Source organism: Lipotes vexillifer, unplaced genomic scaffold (assembly GCF_000442215.2).
Source record: "Lipotes vexillifer unplaced genomic scaffold, Lipotes_vexillifer_v1.1 scaffold90, whole genome shotgun sequence".
Classification (NCBI taxonomy): domain Eukaryota; kingdom Metazoa; phylum Chordata; class Mammalia; order Artiodactyla; family Lipotidae; genus Lipotes; species Lipotes vexillifer.
Window position 1 is genome coordinate 4834492 of NW_006782310.1, and position 17542 is coordinate 4852033.

General features: G+C 38.3%; 1 protein-coding gene and 1 non-coding gene across 3 annotated transcripts in view; one reads left to right on the forward strand and one right to left on the reverse strand.

Annotated features, from left to right (window-relative positions):
• Window positions 1-2305: 2305 nt before the first annotated feature.
• Window positions 2306-17542, reverse strand: part of SLC39A6 (solute carrier family 39 member 6) — a 25664-nt gene continuing 10427 nt past the window's right edge. The window contains exons 5-9 of one of the 2 annotated variants that reach the window (XM_007455212.1): window positions 9504-9609; window positions 6706-7083; window positions 5528-5608; window positions 3706-3896; window positions 2306-2934 (exon numbers count right to left, since the gene is read on the reverse strand). In XM_007455212.1, coding sequence (XP_007455274.1) covers window positions 2782-2934; window positions 3706-3896; window positions 5528-5608; window positions 6706-7083; window positions 9504-9609 — 909 coding nt within the window. In that variant the 3' untranslated portion in view covers window positions 2306-2781. Of the gene's footprint in view, window positions 2935-3686; window positions 3897-5527; window positions 5609-6705; window positions 7084-9503; window positions 9610-17542 lie in introns of those variants that run through there. The other variant, XM_007455213.1, reaches the window with a different exon arrangement.
• TRNAG-UCC (transfer RNA glycine (anticodon UCC)) lies at window positions 4735-4807 on the forward strand. The gene has a single exon. It is a non-coding gene; the product is annotated as a tRNA-Gly (tRNA).

The window sequence follows — 17542 nt, forward strand, 5'->3', positions numbered from 1 at the left end:
AGAAGCTAGAAGTTAGCTTGTCTGTTTTGTGGATGGGGGCGTAAGACATGGGACTCCTGGACACAAAGGACTTTACTGCTCACAGCATAGCAAGTAGCATGAGCAGCATTTGCATCAGTCCCTCTTGAGCCCCAAGTTTCACAGAAGCAAAATGAAAGTTCTCAGGCAGATGCCACACATGCTGTTTGTGTAGCATTGAGGAAAACTGAGCTTGGGGAATCCACCTCTTAAACAAGGCCTGCTCTTTGTCTCAGGCCTCATATTTCAGGGTTGTTCACTGATAATTAATCGAGGCAAAGAGTGTTCAGGGCCTTATATTCTTGACATCGCTGGCATGAATGTGTAGGGAGACTTAGGGTACAAGGCAGATTGCCTTCCCAGCATGGTTTTGTATCAAGATTACACTAACCTCAATTAACATGATGAACATTCTTTTTTTCTTACCCCAGAATCTACTTGGATAAACGTGTTACTTGAAGTTTTGGTAAAACTCACAGCAAAAGGGTGTTATTTTGAGGGAGGTTGAGGACTACTGTGATGTGGTAAGCATTTTCTTTTAACAGTTACTGATTCTCAATTTTTCCTTGAGTAGACATTTATTTTTCCAGAAAAATCCATAAAAATTTCAAATAATTTGTTTTAATGATTGCTTGAATCTACCTTATATCTCTCTCTATGTCTCCTTTTTCATTCAAGATTTTATTTGTGCCTTTTCATTCTCTATCAGTCTGATAAGTTTCTCCCCCGCAGAGGGTCAGCCTTTGGTCCACATTCTACAGTTCCTGCATTTTCCTCTAATCTCCATTCTCTCCCACAGGGAGCCGTGGGAACCAACTACTTAAATCTTCTACATACTCACTAGTGAGTTCAGGCTGGAGTGGGAACTAAGGCTGCTATCATCCTGTTTTGTGGGCTGGTCCAGCACACCTTCCACCTTCAGAATCTGTGTGAAAGAAGTAGGTACAAGTAAGTCTGTGTTTCCAAAACTCCTGGAGGAACATTTCCAGTGATTCCAGAACTTCATCTTGCACTGATCCAGCAGTGGCATTAGGGTAGATCTGTGGGTTTCTGAAGCAGAGTAATCATTCAGCCCGAGAAGGAGATGCCTCATTTCATCCTTTCAGGCACTCCCCCAATCCAAGTAATTCTCATTACTCATTCCTCTTTCACTTGGTTTGGGGAACAGAAATGCTGGTCCAATTGTCTTTCAGTAGGTGGGCTATATGGTCTTGCCCAGTTGTTCTCGATTCTCTTTAGAATGTAGGGCATTAGTGCATCTTTTCAAGCTTAGGCTCTGGGGTTTGTTTTTTTAAGTTAGGGACAGCTTGGAATAAACTGTGGACCAATATTTTCTGAAGTGCCCTTTGTGATAAACAATTTAAAAATTGAATAAGCCCACCCAATACAATAATATAAATGTGTTGATAAGTATATATAATCTGAATTATACTTAAGAAAATCAGGTATCTCAAATTCATAGAAATAGAAAGTAGAATGGTGGTCACCAGGGGTTGTGGGGAGAAGGAAACGAAGAGTAGTTTAGTGGGTATAGTTTCAGTTTTGCAAGGTGAAAAAGTTTTGGAGATCAACTGCATAACAATGTGAATATACATAAAATTATTGAGCTGTATGCTTAAAAATGGTTAAGATGGTAAAAAAAAATCAGATATCTGATATCAAGCTGACACAGGGAATTTATTTTGTAGAAAAGCAACATCTAGAGAATGCCATACAACCCTAGTACATCTAAAATACTATATATAAAAATGACAATTGCTCATAACAACAACATTGAAGCACTGAAAGATACCAAAGTACTTTCTGAATCCAAGAAGTCAAATTATAACCAGTATGGTTTTAATGTCCTAATATATATCGAAATTCTAATATGCTGACATGTGGTAAACCAGATAACTAGAACATCCAGTAATGTAACTTGGGTGACACATAAGTTAACCTGGGATATCCAAGTCTTTTGACAATACATAAACTTGCTCATACTCATCTGGTGTACATCCACACAAATATTTTAAAATTCCAATTTCTTGGTCAAGTGATATATTTTGCTTGAGTTTATTAAATATATTTAGATGTCTCTATTATACAAAGTTAAAGGTACAACTAAATTAGTAAAAAGTGCTGAGATTTTATGGGAACATTAATACTCTGACAAAAATGTTTATCAATGTACTCTATACTCAATATTGCCTTTTTTCATTTAAATCTAAATTTTTCCCTTCTATTTTTAAACCAGTTTTGTGATTTTTTTAATATGAAACCTATGCCTTCTCAATTTATACAGTTTCTTTTCTTTTTTCCCTTATTTCTTAGCTTAAATTCAGTTTAAGCTTTATTGGTATCTTAGGCTTCATGTGTATTCTTACTCCTAAACACCAGCAGTTCTTCAGAGGCCTAAAATCCAGCATGGGAATTACTATATTAAATTAGTTCTAGAAAAAGCATTAAAGACATTTTTTTCCTGAAATATACAGAACATGTCATGCCAAATCTCTTGTTTATACCATAAACCGGTAATATTGGTAAATTGCACATATAGCTTACATTCCCCAAATAGAATAACTTAAATATTAAAAGTACCTTTATGTTACCACCATAACTGACCTTATAAGCATAACAAATGGCAATATTCAATACAAAAATCACAAAATCCACTAACCGTAAATGCTACATATCACAGCATACTAACTCATCTGCCTATGACCTACTCAAACTATAGACAGCAAACTATAGCTTTAAGCTACTCTAGCAATTATACCCTAATTAGAAATTTATACGAAACACAATTTTATGTTCAAATATGGAAATAAGCAACATAATTCCAAATCCCAAAAGTATCCCAGCATTCTGTAAAAAGAAGTATCCCCAGCGGCTACATCCATGGTCACTAGCATCATTGTGCAGCATCTCAGGTACCTTAAAAAAAAAAGAGCAACCTTTAAGTTTCCAGAACCACAGATTAGTTTTTAGAAGAATCTGCAGGACAGCTTTATATGTAGCTGGATATATTATGAGTCAATTCTCTAAAACATGACCACATATATATACTGACTCTAGCTAATAATGTCACACAGCATTTTCTAACAGTTTAATTAACAATGATTATTCATGGTCTGCTCAGCAAGTCAAAATTTATATTGGTCCAGCTTGCTCCACTGTAAAATGGAGAGCTACACTGATTACCCTGCTTACTGTCTGTATCTGTATATAACATGTGGCTCGCTTGAAATTCAGAGATATGGAAGCCTTACATCATATAAAATATAATTTTAGCAATAAGATTGGCTGAGATTGTTAGGTGGACTTTGGTGACAAAAAGATGACTCCTTCATCCATTAATAAGAAATCTTTAAGCATTCTAAAGTATACACAGTTCGCCAACAGTATGTGGCTTGTGCTAGGTTTCCTACATGTCTATAGACAGTTCAATGCCTAATTACTGAAACTCTCCTCTCAAAAAGATACATCATAAGAGGGTAGATACTTTTGTGTATCCTTATACACATTAGGCAGGACAAAGATGTGCTTGTGAGCAACAATCCAAAAAGATAAAACCATCAAGGACTTATAGTTTATATGCTACTTTGTCGAGCACAGAATCACTTCTCACTGCAACCATATTTAATCTAAACCCTTTTAAAAATGGTTTCATTGAACATTTTCTCTACTGACTTCTTAAAAACTTACCATATCAACCAGAGCAACATACATGAACAAGCCCGCAGTAAGTGCAAATATCCACATAGAAACATTTTCAGCATAATGACCAATGAAAATTCCTGTTGCCATTCCAAGATATGCCAGCATGGCTGACAGAGCATTATAAAGAACAGCCTGCTTAACAGTCATGCCAGCCTTTAGTAAAACAGCAAAGTCACCTTTAACAGAAAACAAAAAAAGGAGATAAGGTAATTAAAAAATCATTTTTAAGACACATACGCAAAAAACTTTCCAGATTTAAGAAATTCTCCAGGGCTCCCCTGGTGGCGCAGTGGTTGAGAATCCGCCTGCCAATGCAGGGACACGGGTTCGACCCCTGGTCCAGGAAGATCCCACGTGCTGCAGAGCAGCTAAGCCCATGTGCCACAACTACTGAGCCTGTGCTCCAGAGCCTGCAAACCGCAACTACTGAGCCCACATGCCACAACTACTGAGGCTGCGTGCCGCAACTACTGAAGCCCGCACGCCTAGAGCCCGTGCTCCACAACAAGAGAAGCCACCGCAATGAGAAGCCCGCGCACCACAACAAAGAGTAGCCCCTGCTCGCTGCAACTAGAGAAAGCCTGAGCACAGCAACGAAGACCCAAGGCAGACAGAAAAATCAATTAATTAATTAACTTAAAAAAAAAAATTACTCAGGGCTAACAGTGTTAATCAGTGTAAACATCCTAACAGCTTTATAAACTAAGATGTCTTTTATCCAAAGTATTTCTTAAGGTTTCCACTTTGTCAATGAATGTCAATACTATAAATGTCAATAAGTATCAACTATTGTGCTCTTGCACTGTCTTCAAGGAGCTTTTAACTGGCTACAAGGAGGAAGAGGGAGTAGAGAACACAAATGAAATGATCAGCAAATGATTAAGGAAATATATAATTAAGAGCTAAAGAGTCTAACGTTCTGGTTATAAAAGGAGAAAAAAAGAAATTAAGATGAGAATAGCTGAGAGAGGCTTCATGGCACATGAAGGATCTAGAATGTGGAACATAGGGAATTCCCTGGCGGTCCAGTGGTTAGGACTCTGCGTTTCCACTGCAGGGGGCCCAGGTTCGATCCCTGGTCGGGGAACAAAGATCCCACAAGCCGTGTGGTGTGGCCAAAAATAAATAAATAAATAAATAAATAAACAAAAATAAAAATAGAATGCACAACACAGACCAGATGTTGAGGATTACAAGCATGGAGCATGAAGACGGGAGGCCTTCTAAATGGCAGAACACATGCCAAGGAACAAAAGTGAAAATGGCGTTACACGTATGTGCGAATATGCATCTATATGAAGAAAAACAAGGACACGAACTGGGAACCAGGACAACTCTGGGAAGGTTTTAAGTCCCAGTGACAGAGAAAAAGAATTCAAAACACTATTCATCAACTTCTCATTTCTTTAGCTCTAGTGAGTGAAATACTCTTTGTCAACTTCTGTCTGTTAATGGAAGATGATTCTTAGATTCCTGTGGTCTTATTCATATTGTGCATATGAAGAAAACGATCACTGATGTCACCAGTATGCTGGTATAGGAAGATATCTGGTAGGGGAAGAGGAAAAGAGAGGGGACTCAGGTATCTCTCTGGCAACCCCACACAGGAAATTGTGTAACTGTAATCGCAGGGTTAGAATTCTGGCTGGAAACAAACTTGTCCTCAGTAAGAAAGAAAGCTGGCTAGGTTAGTAGACTTAGGAGAAGGCATAAATGAGGAAGCTTGCTGGAAGCTATCATTAGCAAAAGCCAGGGACACTAAGACACTTTACCCACCTGGAAAATACCATTTGTAGGGTTCTCTTACCTAATTCATGAGGCAACTCATGACAAAACACAGCAACAGAAGTACTTAAACCACTCGATAAACCTTCAGTAAAAGCAGCACCTGTGTAAAAATCATTGCATTATTTTGTGGGTGTGTATTTTTAAAATCTTAACAGCATACACAATGAAATACAAAAGAAATAAAATATATTCTGGTTGTGAATAAACAGAACTTTCTCAACTGCACTCTGTACCTTCTTCATAAGTAATGTTAGATTACATTCAATTAGATTTAAATTTCCCAAAGGAGCACAAGCAGATACAATTGAGAAGGGAAGGTTCCACTATGCCTTAGAGTGATTAAATGATCTTATACAAACCTGAGAAGTAAATTGCTACCACATAGAACACTTACTTAAAAATATGAAACAAACTGATTTAAAAGGTTTAGGAAAAACCCCTCAGCAGTCAAGAGTACAAATATGTTTCCTGGCCTCAGAGGAATTCACTATATAATTAGACTACCATGTCTGAGTATTTGCACATCTTCCATTGTCGCTTATGCTATGAACAGTGCACAGAAGGAAGAGCACCAAGCTCCCAGGGAGCCAGGCTGGGCTACAAAACAGCACTGCCTCCTTGGCAAGGGGTTCACCTTGCCAGGCCTTGGCTACCTAATCTGTACTTATTTCCATGGTTCCTCCCAGCACCAAGTTACTACAATTTTTAAGTATTTCTATTACCTCTCGATTGTAGCACAACAATTTAATAGCAAAAATACTATAATTCTTCTTTGGGTAGAGATTAGTAATTAAACTTATCAGATATATGAAGATTACTTTAGCATAAAAGAAAAGATGGTGGAAGTATTTTACTTTAATAAATACTGTTTATATTGCAGATAAGGGAACTCAAATGTATTGGGAAAAAATAAAAAATCCTCACATGTGCTCCAAATACCTTAGAGCCTGAGCCTGCAAATTAAAACAACTTTTGGTAGTCAAAATTTAGATAAAGGGCCAAGCACAGTTTCTAGGACTTAAACTAACATTTATCAAGTACTTCATTGTCAAAGCAGCCAAAAACGAAATAACAGTTTGATAATCTTAGAAGTCAATAGCCTTATCAAACCAACCTATTACTTGTTAAAATAAGACTGGTACTTTCATGTGATATTTTCAGAGTCAACCAACAAGGGACAGATACGTAGATATATACCAATTGCTAGGCCATCGCTGAAATTGTGCAGGCCGTCCCCCATGATCACCATCCATGCCAGTGTGGCAATGCCGGCATCCTTCAGCTCCTCCCGAGAGTAGCGCTGACTGTGACTGTGTGGGTGGTGGTTTTGGTGGTGGTGGTGATGGAGAATATGATGGTAGTCATGATGGTGGTGAACAAGATCATCTGACTGGCCAAGTGTATCATGGAAATGCGAATGGCACTTATTCTTGCACCCTCTGGGTACGTATTCATTGTAAACTTCCTGTGGATGAGCATGAGCTATCATGACCTCCTCTTCTTCCAAGATTGCTGGCTGCTGAGAATCAAAGTGGGAGGGCTCTTGTGAGTCAGCTCGCAAATAGCCTTCAGGTCCTAGGTATAAACATAAAGGACATTGGAACAAAGTCAAATGGCTTTGTTAATGTGCATGGACACATTTCAAACGTCTCCACTGACAAAGTCAACAAAAGATCTTAAAGCATGGCAACTCTCTCAAACAGACCTGGCAGAACTAGACATTAGAGTATTGTTGATGAAAAACATCAGTAGTTAAATGATCTCACGTACTAAGAATGAACTTTAAATGTTAACCTTCAGTAACTACCCCCAGATCCTCCCTTAATTTCTTCTGCCTCCTTATGTTTTTAAAGAAGATTTTTTTCCAATTATAAAAGAAGCACATACTTACTTTATAAAAATATTTCATTTTTGATATTTAAAATATTTAAGAAAAATATTCCAGAAAAATACTGAAAATTGGAAATAAGAAACATGCATAATTCTGTCATCTGAGTTCCTCTCTTTCAAAATTCAAGGAAAAACAGAAGAGGGGAATTCCCTGGCAGTCCAGTGGTCAGAACTTGGTGCTTTCACTGCCGAGGGCCTGGGTTCAATACCTGGTCGGGGAACTAAGATCCCTGTAAGCCGCATGGCATGGCCAAAAAAAGAAAAAGGAAAAACAGAAGAATCTGAAATACCATCATCACCAAGAAACATTTGTTATCTATCTGTGTAAAATAAATTGCAACAATAAGTTTTTGTTTTTTCTTTTTTATACACTGGTATCAACTTTCTTGGGAGCATTCCCAATACTGTGGCCCAATTCTAGAATAGCTGTTTCCTCTCATCATTATAAATTTCACTGGAGCCCATTACAAAGGTTGAAGACAGAATAGATGCAGGAAGACGAATGAGAGTATTCACTTGCTCTTTAGAGAAAAGCAACATGCTGGAAAATAAAGGGTGGACAGGAAATCTTACAAATAACTTGGTAGCAACAATAAAGTTCTTCTTCCTCCTTAGTCAGCAACTATATATTGAGCATCTGCTCTGGGCCAGGCACCTGCCCAGATACTGGGACAAAGTGCGTCAGCACGAAGTCTCTGCCTTCGAGAAGCTTACTGTCTTGTGGGTAGACAGCCACTTAACAAAGAAATACATGTATAAATAAGGTAATCTAAGGCACTGGAACGCATGGGAAGAAAACAGAACAGGGTAACATGAAGGAGAATGACTGGGAGACCTTTGTATTCAGGTGATCAGGGAAGACCTCTGAGGACGAGATGTCTGAGTTGAGATTGGAATGATAGGGGGAATTTATATGAAGACCCGAGATAAGAGTACTCTGAACTGGAGAAACAGTGAGTGCCAGGCCCTGACACAGACCTGGTGTGCTCACAGGATAAAAAGGAGGCCAGTGACGCTGGACAGGGCAAACCATTGGGGAGAGTGGAGGGCAGGGCAGGACCTCAAAGGTCGTCGTAAGGCGTTTCGTTTAAAATTTTAATTTTAACTGAGTCTGTCCAACAAGAAATGCCAAGCTAAAAAGTTACAGGAAACAGTAACTTTACAATGGAGAAACATGGTAGACACAACGTTAGCCAAGTGATCAAAATTAACACCACCTGTGTGTGACAGAGAGCATCATGTCGGGTGGCACACCATGTCACTGCAAAGGATGCAACTCCACTTTGTGGTATTCCTGCCCAAACTGATCAACCTAATGTGAAAACATTAGACAAACCCAAAATGAGGGGCAATTAGATGCAACATTTGATCCTGAATTGTACTCTGGATCATTTCTTTTCCTTTTAGGGGTTAGGGGAGTACAAAGAAATTATTAAGACAATTGGAAAAACACGAAAAAGGTCTATAGACTAGAAAATGGCATTGTATCAGCTTTAATTCCCTGATTTTGATCACTGAACTGTGATTACAAGGGAATGGATGTCCTTTTTCTTAGGAAACATAAACTTAAGTATTTTGAGGTGAAGAAGCATCATGTTTGTAACTTATTCTCAAATGGTATAGAAAAAAAATGTGTATGTATGTATACAGAGAGAAAGAGACAAAGAATGATAAATGTAGGTAAAATAAATGGGGAATATAAGAAAGTGGTACAGGAATTCTTTGTACTATTCTTGGAACTTTTCTCTAAGTCTGAATTTACCTCAAAATAAAAAATTAGAGAAAAAAGAGATGTAAGTATATATAGAAATAACCAACTCACTGGCAATTAAAAGAAAGTATGAGTTTAAAAAAAAGAGCGGCGGGGGTGGGTGGGTGGAGGAATTCCCTGGCTGTCCAGTGTAGGGCTCCGTGCTTTCACTGCTGGGGCCTAGGTTCGATCCCTAGCCGGGGAACTAAGATCCCATAAGCCACGTGGCACAGCCAAAACAAAAGGGGGTGCGGGTGGGGGTGGAATATGGTTCCCCCTCTTCCAGACAGTCCAGGTTGCCTGCAAATCACAGAGCACTGAATTTCCTCCAGCCCTCAGATTTATAAGGACTTACGATCATCTGTGTCTACTTTCTCCTCATTTGTTGACAGTTGAGATTCATACTGGGACAACTGCTTCTTAATCTCCACATCATCATCATTTTCAGGTTTTTTCTGATTCTACAATAGCAAGGAAAAGCAATACTTTAAAATAGGCAGTTTCCTTATGCATACATCTTTAGGTAAACAGTTAAGCAAAAGATTTCATCGAAAAAGACAGCAGAGTAACAGACTTCTAATGGAATAAACCCCATCTAAGGGCAGGGCCTGTACTTAACTTGCATAGCACCTAGTAGTTTGTTTTAGGCATAAACTGTTCAGAAAGGTAAAGAATTAATGCTTCAGTAGTATGAAAGAAAAATTACACACTCATCTTTCTGAATGTCCCCCTAGGTCACACAGTTTAAATTTGGTCTTATGCAAACAGCACTGCATCCCCCGGGAACTTGTTATAAATGCACAGTCTCAGGCTACACCCCAGACCTAATGGATTAGAATAGGGATTTTAACTAGATCTCCAGGTGACTCATGCACACATTAAAGCTGAGCTCTGCCTCAGGCCATTGATTTAGAACAAGCTAGAGGCATGTCCTCCAAGAATTTAGTGATCTGCTAACCAATTGTTTAGTTTCCTCCAGTGCCTCTTTTGGGCACTGAAACCCCATACTTTCTACACTTTTTATAAATTAAAACTACACTGTGATATCTATATGTATTTGTTATAAAACTAAAATACTTTTCGTGTAGTAAAGCACCATTAACAAGCTTTTGTCTTTATAAACAAGCTCTATTAGTTAGCCTTGAATTTATCACTAGGTTTTTTAACCAACTGAATACCATACTTGAGATATTGTCCATATCTCAGAGCCCAGGAATAAAGCTCACTGTTTGAACAACAGTGCCTGTTTATTACTACTTACATAGAATATTCAAGATAATGAAAACTGTGACAAAAATAATAGATTTCTCATTTGCAGTATCTTTTGAATATGACTTAATCATCACCATACCTGAGATTTCATTCTAGCTCTAACAGTATATAAAATATCTGTACCTTCTTAGGTTATAAGAGTTTTTAAAGGCAAGCACAGACAAATCTTTTTACCTACCTCTAGCAAAATGCCTCAAACACAGAGAAAGTACTTAAATATTTGTGAAAATAAGTGAATTCATGACATTTTAAATTACTTTAGTTGATGCTTTATTTGTTTGCCAATGATTATCTGTAGAACATAGACTTTTTAAGCAATTCTTTCATTCCCTAAGTATTAAGAGCCTGTAATGTTCCCTGCGCTGAATGGTGGCAATATATCAATATGCCGTAAAACAAGATACACATAGTCCTTGTTCCCAAGGAAGCTTATCACCCACAGGGAGGGAGGCTTTACACAGGTAATGATTATACAATTCTTTGACTGAAATTTTTGATATATTTTACAAAGGAAAAATACACAGTGCTATGAGAGCATATATATATGAGAGCATATAACAAACATTTAAACAAATCCCCCTGCCTGCTCTCCTCTACATTAGGACAACAAAATAATGTAGACAGGCCAGTTAGGAGGCAACTGCTATCACCCACGTAAGTCCAGCGTGGACCAGGATGATAGCAAGGAAGATGGAGAGAAATGAAAAATTACATTTCTGGATACATTTAATAAAACTAGGTTGGATATAAGGATGAGGGAGACAGAGATGATTCTTTGCTTTCCAGCATGGAGCAAGAAACCTGAGAATCCAGTAGAAAGAAAGTTTGACATGGAACTATTATAACCATCTAACTACACCAAGTATGCAATTTAACCCTAATCTGAACGTAGAGATTTCAGATCAACATATATGGAAGGTGACCTATGACATATAGAATTTTCCAGGGGTGCAGGATGGATGTCTTAAGGGAAATCTTAGGTAAAATGTTCTGTTATGGGTCTGAAGAGCCCCCAATACTTGCCATATAATGAATAGTTTTTTTTCTTTTTGAGAGAACCAAATGAGATTAAAAGCTGTTATGTAAGTAACACTAAGATCTGGATGCCCTTGAAAAAAGAGAAACTAAATATTTTCTAAAAAGGAAGACGGGAGGAACCAAGATAGCGGAGTAGAAGGACGTGCTCTCACTCCCTCTTGTGAGAACACCAGAATAACAACTAGCTGCTGGACAATCATCGAGAGGAAATCACTGGAACTCACCATAAAAGGTACCCCACATCCAAAGACAAAGGAGAAGCCACACTGAGATGGTAGGAGGGGTGCAATCACAGTAAAATCAAATCCCATAACTGCTGGGGGGGTGACTCACAGACTGGAGAACACTTATACCACAGAAGTCCACCCACTGGAGTGAAGGTTCTGAGCCCCACGTCAGGCTTCCAAACCTGGGGGTCTGGCAATGGGAGGAGGAATTCCTAGAGAATCAGATTTTGAAGGCTAGTGGGATTTGATTGCAGGAATTCAACAGGACTGCGGGAAACAAAGACTCCACTCTTGGAGGGCACACACAAAGTAGTGTGCACAACAGGACCCAGGGGAAGGAGCAGTGACCCCAGGGAAGACTGAACCACACCTACCTGCTAGTGCTGGAGGGTCTCCTGCAGAGGCGGGCAGTGGCTGTGGCTCACTGTGGAGACAAGGACACTGGCAGCAGAAGTTCTGGGAAGTACTCCTTGGCGTGAGCCCTCCCAGAGACTGTCATTAGTCCCACCAAAGAGCCCAGGCAGGCTCCAGTGTTGGGTTGCCTCAGGCCAAACAACCAACAGGGAGGGACCCAGCCCCACCCATGAGCAGACAAGCGGATTAAAGTTTTACTGAGCTCTGCCCACCCAAGCAACACTCAGCTCTACCCACCACCATCCGCTCCCATTAGGAAACTTGCACAAGCCTCTTAGATAGCCTCATCCACCAGAGTGCAGACAGCAGAAGCAAGAAGAACTACAGTCCTGCAGCCTGTGGAATGAAAACCACATTCACAGAAAGATAGACAAGAAGAAAAGGCAAAGGGCTATGTACCAGATGAAGGAACAAGATAAAACCACAGAAAACCAACTAAATGAAGTGGAGATAGGCAACCTTTCAGAAAAAGAATTCAGTATAATGATAGTGAAGATGATCCAGGACCTCAGAAAAAGAATTCAGGCAAAGATCGAGAAGATGCAAGAAATGTTTAACAAAGGTCTAGAAAAATTAAAGAACAAACAAACAGAGATGAACAATACAATAACTGAAATGAAAACTACACTAGAAGGAATCAATAGCAGAATAACTGAGGCAGAAGAACGGATAAGTGACCTGGAAGACAGAATGGTGGAATTCACTGCTGCAGGACAGAATAAAGAAAAAAGAATGAAAAGAAATGAAGACAGCCTAAGAGACCTCTGGGACAACATTAAATGCAATAACATTTGCATTATAGGGGTCCCAGAAGGAGAGGAGAGAGAGAAAGGACCCAAGAAAATATTTGAAGATATTATAGTCAAAAACTTCCCTAACATGGGAAAGGAAATAGCCACCCAAGTCCAGGAAGTGCAGTGAGTCCCATACAGGGACCCAAGGAGAAACATGCCGAGACACACAGTAATCAAATTTGCAAAAATGAAAGACAAAGAAAAATTACTGAAAGCAGCAAGGGAAAAACAACAAATAACAAATAACGTTAACAGCTGATTTCTCAGCAGAAAGTCTACAAGCCAGAAGGGAGTGGCATGATATACTTAAAGTGATGAAAGGGAAGAACCTACAACCAAGATTATTCTACCCGGCAAGGATCTCATTCAGATTCGATGGAGAAATCAAAAGCTTTACAGACAAGCAAAAGCTAAGAGAATTCAGCACCACTGAACCAGCTTTAAAAAAATGCTAAAGAAACTTCTCTAAGTGGGAAACACAAGAGAAGAAAAGGACCTACAAAAACAAACCCAAAACAATTAAGGAAATGGTCATAGGAACATACATATCGATAATTACCTTAAATGTGAATGGATTAAATGCCTCAACCAAAAGACACAGGCTTGCTGAATGGATACAAAAACAAGACCCATATATATGCTGTCTACAAGAGATCCACTTCAGACCTAGGGACACACACAGACTGAAAGTGAGGGGATGGAAAAAGATATTCCATGCAAATGGAAATCAAAAGAAAGCTAGAGTAGCAATACTCATATCAGATAAAATAGACTTTAAAATAATGTTACAAGAGACAAGGAAGAACACTACGTAATGATCAAGGGATCAATCCAAGGAGAAGATATAACAATTATAAATACACATGCACCCAACATAGAAGCACCTCAATACATAAGGCAACTTCTAACAGCTATAAAAGAGGAAATCGACAGTAACACAGTAATAATGGGGGACTTTAACACCTCACTTACACCAATGGACAGATCATCTAAAATGAAAATAAATAAGGAAACAGAAGCTTTAAATGACACAACAGACCAGATAGATTTAACTGATGTTTATAGGACATTCCATCCAAAAACAGCAGATTACACTTTCTTCTCAAGTGCACATGGAACATTCTCCAGGATAGATCACAACTTGGGTCACAAATCAAGCCTCAGTAAACTTAAGAAAACTGAAATCATATCAAGCATCTTTTCTGACCACAACACTATGAGATTAGAAATGAATTACAGGGAAAAAAACGTAAAAAACACAAACACATGGAGGCTAAACAATACATTACTAAGTAACCAAGAAATTACTGAAAAAAATCAAAGAGGAAATCAAAAAATACCTAGAGACAAATGACAATGAAAACACGATGATCCAAAACCTATGGGATGCAGCAAAAGCAGTTCTAAGAGGGAATTTTATAGCTATACAAGCCTACCTCAAGAAACAAGAAAAATCTCAAATAAACAATCGAACCTTACACCTAAAGGAACTAGAGAAAGAAGAACAAACAAAACCCAATGTTAGCAGAAGGAAAGAATTCATAAAGATCAGAGCAGAAATAAATGAAATAGAAACAATTAAAACAATAGCAAAGATCAATAAAACTAAAAGCTGGTTCTTTGAGAAGATCAACAAAATTGATAAACCATTAGCCAGACTCATGAAGAAACAGAGGGAGAGGACTCAAATCAATAAAATTACAAATGAAAAAGGAGAAGTTAAAACAGACACCGCAGAAATACAAAGCATCCTAAGAGACTACTATAAGCAACTCTGTACCAATAAAATGGACAACCTGGAAGAAATGGACAAATTTCTACAAAGGTATAACCTTCCAAGACTGAACCAGGAAGAAATAGAAAATATCAACAGACCAATCACAAGTAATGAAATTGAAACTGCGATTAAAAATCTTCCAACAAACAGAAGTCCAGGACCAAATGGCTTCACAGGTGAATTCTATCAAACATTTAGAGAAGAGCTAACACCCATCCTTCTCAAACTCTTCCAAAAAATTGCAGAGGAAGGAACACTCCCAAACTCATTCTATGAGGCCACCATCACCCTGACACCAAAACCAGACAAACATACTACAAAAAAAGAAAATTACAGACCAATATCACTGATGAATATAGATGCAAAAGTTCTCAACAAAATACTAGCAAACAGAATCGAACAACACATTAAAAGGATCATACACCATGATCAAGTGGGATTTATCCCAGGGATGCAAGGATTCTTCAATATACACAAATCAATCAATGTGATATACCATATTAACAAAATGAAGAATAAAAACCAAATGATCATCTCAATAGATGCAGAAAAAGCTTTTGACAAAATTCAACACCCATTTATGTTAAAAACTCTTCAGATAGTGGGCATAGAGGGAACCTACCTCAACATAATAAAGGCCATATATGACAAACCCAGAGCAAACATCATTCTCAATGGTGAAAAACTGAAAGCATTTCCTCTAAGATCTCTCACCACTCTTATTCAACATAGTTTTGGAAGTTTTAGCCACAGCAATCAGAGAAGAAAAGGAAATAAAAGGAATCCAAATCGGAAAAGAAGAAGTAAAGCTGTCACTGTTTGCAGATGACATGATACTATACATAGAGAATCCTAAAGATGCTACCAGAAAACTACTAGAGCTAATCAATGAATTTGGTAAAGTAGCAGGATACAAAATTAATGCACAGAAATCTCTGGCATTCCTATATACTAATGATGAAAAATCTGAAAGTGAAATCAAGAAAACACTCCCATTTACCATTGCAACAAAAAGAATAAAATATCTAGGAATAAACCTACCTAAGGAGACAAAAGACCTGTATGCAGAAAATTATAAGACACTGATGAAAGAAATTAAAGATGATACAAACAGATGGAGAGATATACCATGTTCTTGGATTGGAAGAATCAACATTGTGAAAATGACTCTACTTCCCAAAGCAATCTATAGATTCAATGCAATCCCTATCAAACTACCACTGGCATTTTTCACAGAACTAGAACAAAAAATTTCACAATTTGTATGGAAACACAAAAGACCCCGAATAGCCAAAGCAATCTTGAGAACAAAAAATGGAGCTGGAGGAATCAGGCTGCCTGACTTCAGACTATACTACAAAGCTACAGTAATCAAGACAGTATGGTACTGGCACAAAAACAGAAAGATAGATCAATGGAATAGGATAGAAAGCCCAGAGATAAACCCATGCACATATGGTCACCTTATCTTTGATAAAGGTGGCAGGAATATACAGTGGAGAAAGGACAGCCCCTTCAATAAGTGGTGCTGGGAAAACTGGACAGGTACATGTAAAAGTATGAGATTAGATCACTCCCTAACACCATACACAAAAATAAGCTCAAAATGGATTAAAGACCTAAATGTAAGGCCAGAAACTATCAAACTCTTAGAGGAAAACATAGGCAGAACACTCTATGACATAAATCACAGCAAGATCCTTCTTGACCCATCTCCTAGAGTAATGGAGATAAAAACAAAAATAAACAAATGGGACCTAATGAAACTTCAAAGCTTTTGCACAGCAAAGGAAACCATAAACAAGACCAAAAGACAGCCCTCAGAATGGGAGAAAATATTTGCAAATGAATCAACTGACAAAGGATTAATCTCTAAAATTTACAGGCAGCTCATGCAGCTCAATAACAAAAAAATAAACAACCCAATCCAAAAATGGGCAGAAGACCTAAATAGACATTTCTCCAAAGAAGATATACAGACTGCCAACAAACACATGAAAGAATGCTCAACATCATTAATCATTAGAGAAATGCAAATCAAAACTACAATGAGATATCATCTCACACCAGTCAGAATGGCCATCATCAAAAAATCTAGAAACAATAAATGCTGGAGAGGGTGTGGAGAAAAGGGAACACTCTTGCACTGCTGGTGGGAATGTGAATTGGTTCAGCCACTATGGAGAACAGTATGGAGGTTCCTTAAAAAACTACAAATAGAACTACCATATGACCCAGCAATCCCACTACTAGGTATATACCCTGAGGAAACCAGAATTCAGAAAGAGTCATGTACCAAAATGTTCATTGCAGCTCTATTTACAATAGCCCGGAGATGGAAACAACCTAAGTGCCCGTCGTCGGATGAATGGATAAAGAAGATGTGGCACATATATACAATGGAATATTACTCAGCCATAAAAAGAAACGAAATTGAGCTATTTGTAATGAGGTGGATAGATCTAGAGTCTGTCATACAGAGTGAAGTAAGTCAGAAAGAGAAGGACAAATACCGTATGCTAACACATATATATGGAATTTAAGAAAAAAAAAATGTTATGAAGAACCTAGGGGTAAAACAGGAATAAAGACAGAGACCTACTGGAGAACAGACTTGAGGATATGGGGAGGGGGAAGGGTGAGGTGTGTTAGGGCGAGAGAGAGACATGGACATATATATACTAACAAACGTAAGGTAGATAGCCAGTGGGAAGCAGCCGCATGGCACAGGGAAACCGGCTCGGTTCTTTGTGGCTGTCTGGAGGGGTGGGATAGGGAGGGTGGGAGGGAGGGAGACAAAGAGGGAAGAGATATGGGAACATATATATATGTATAACTGACTCACTCTGTTATAAAGCAGAAACTAACACAC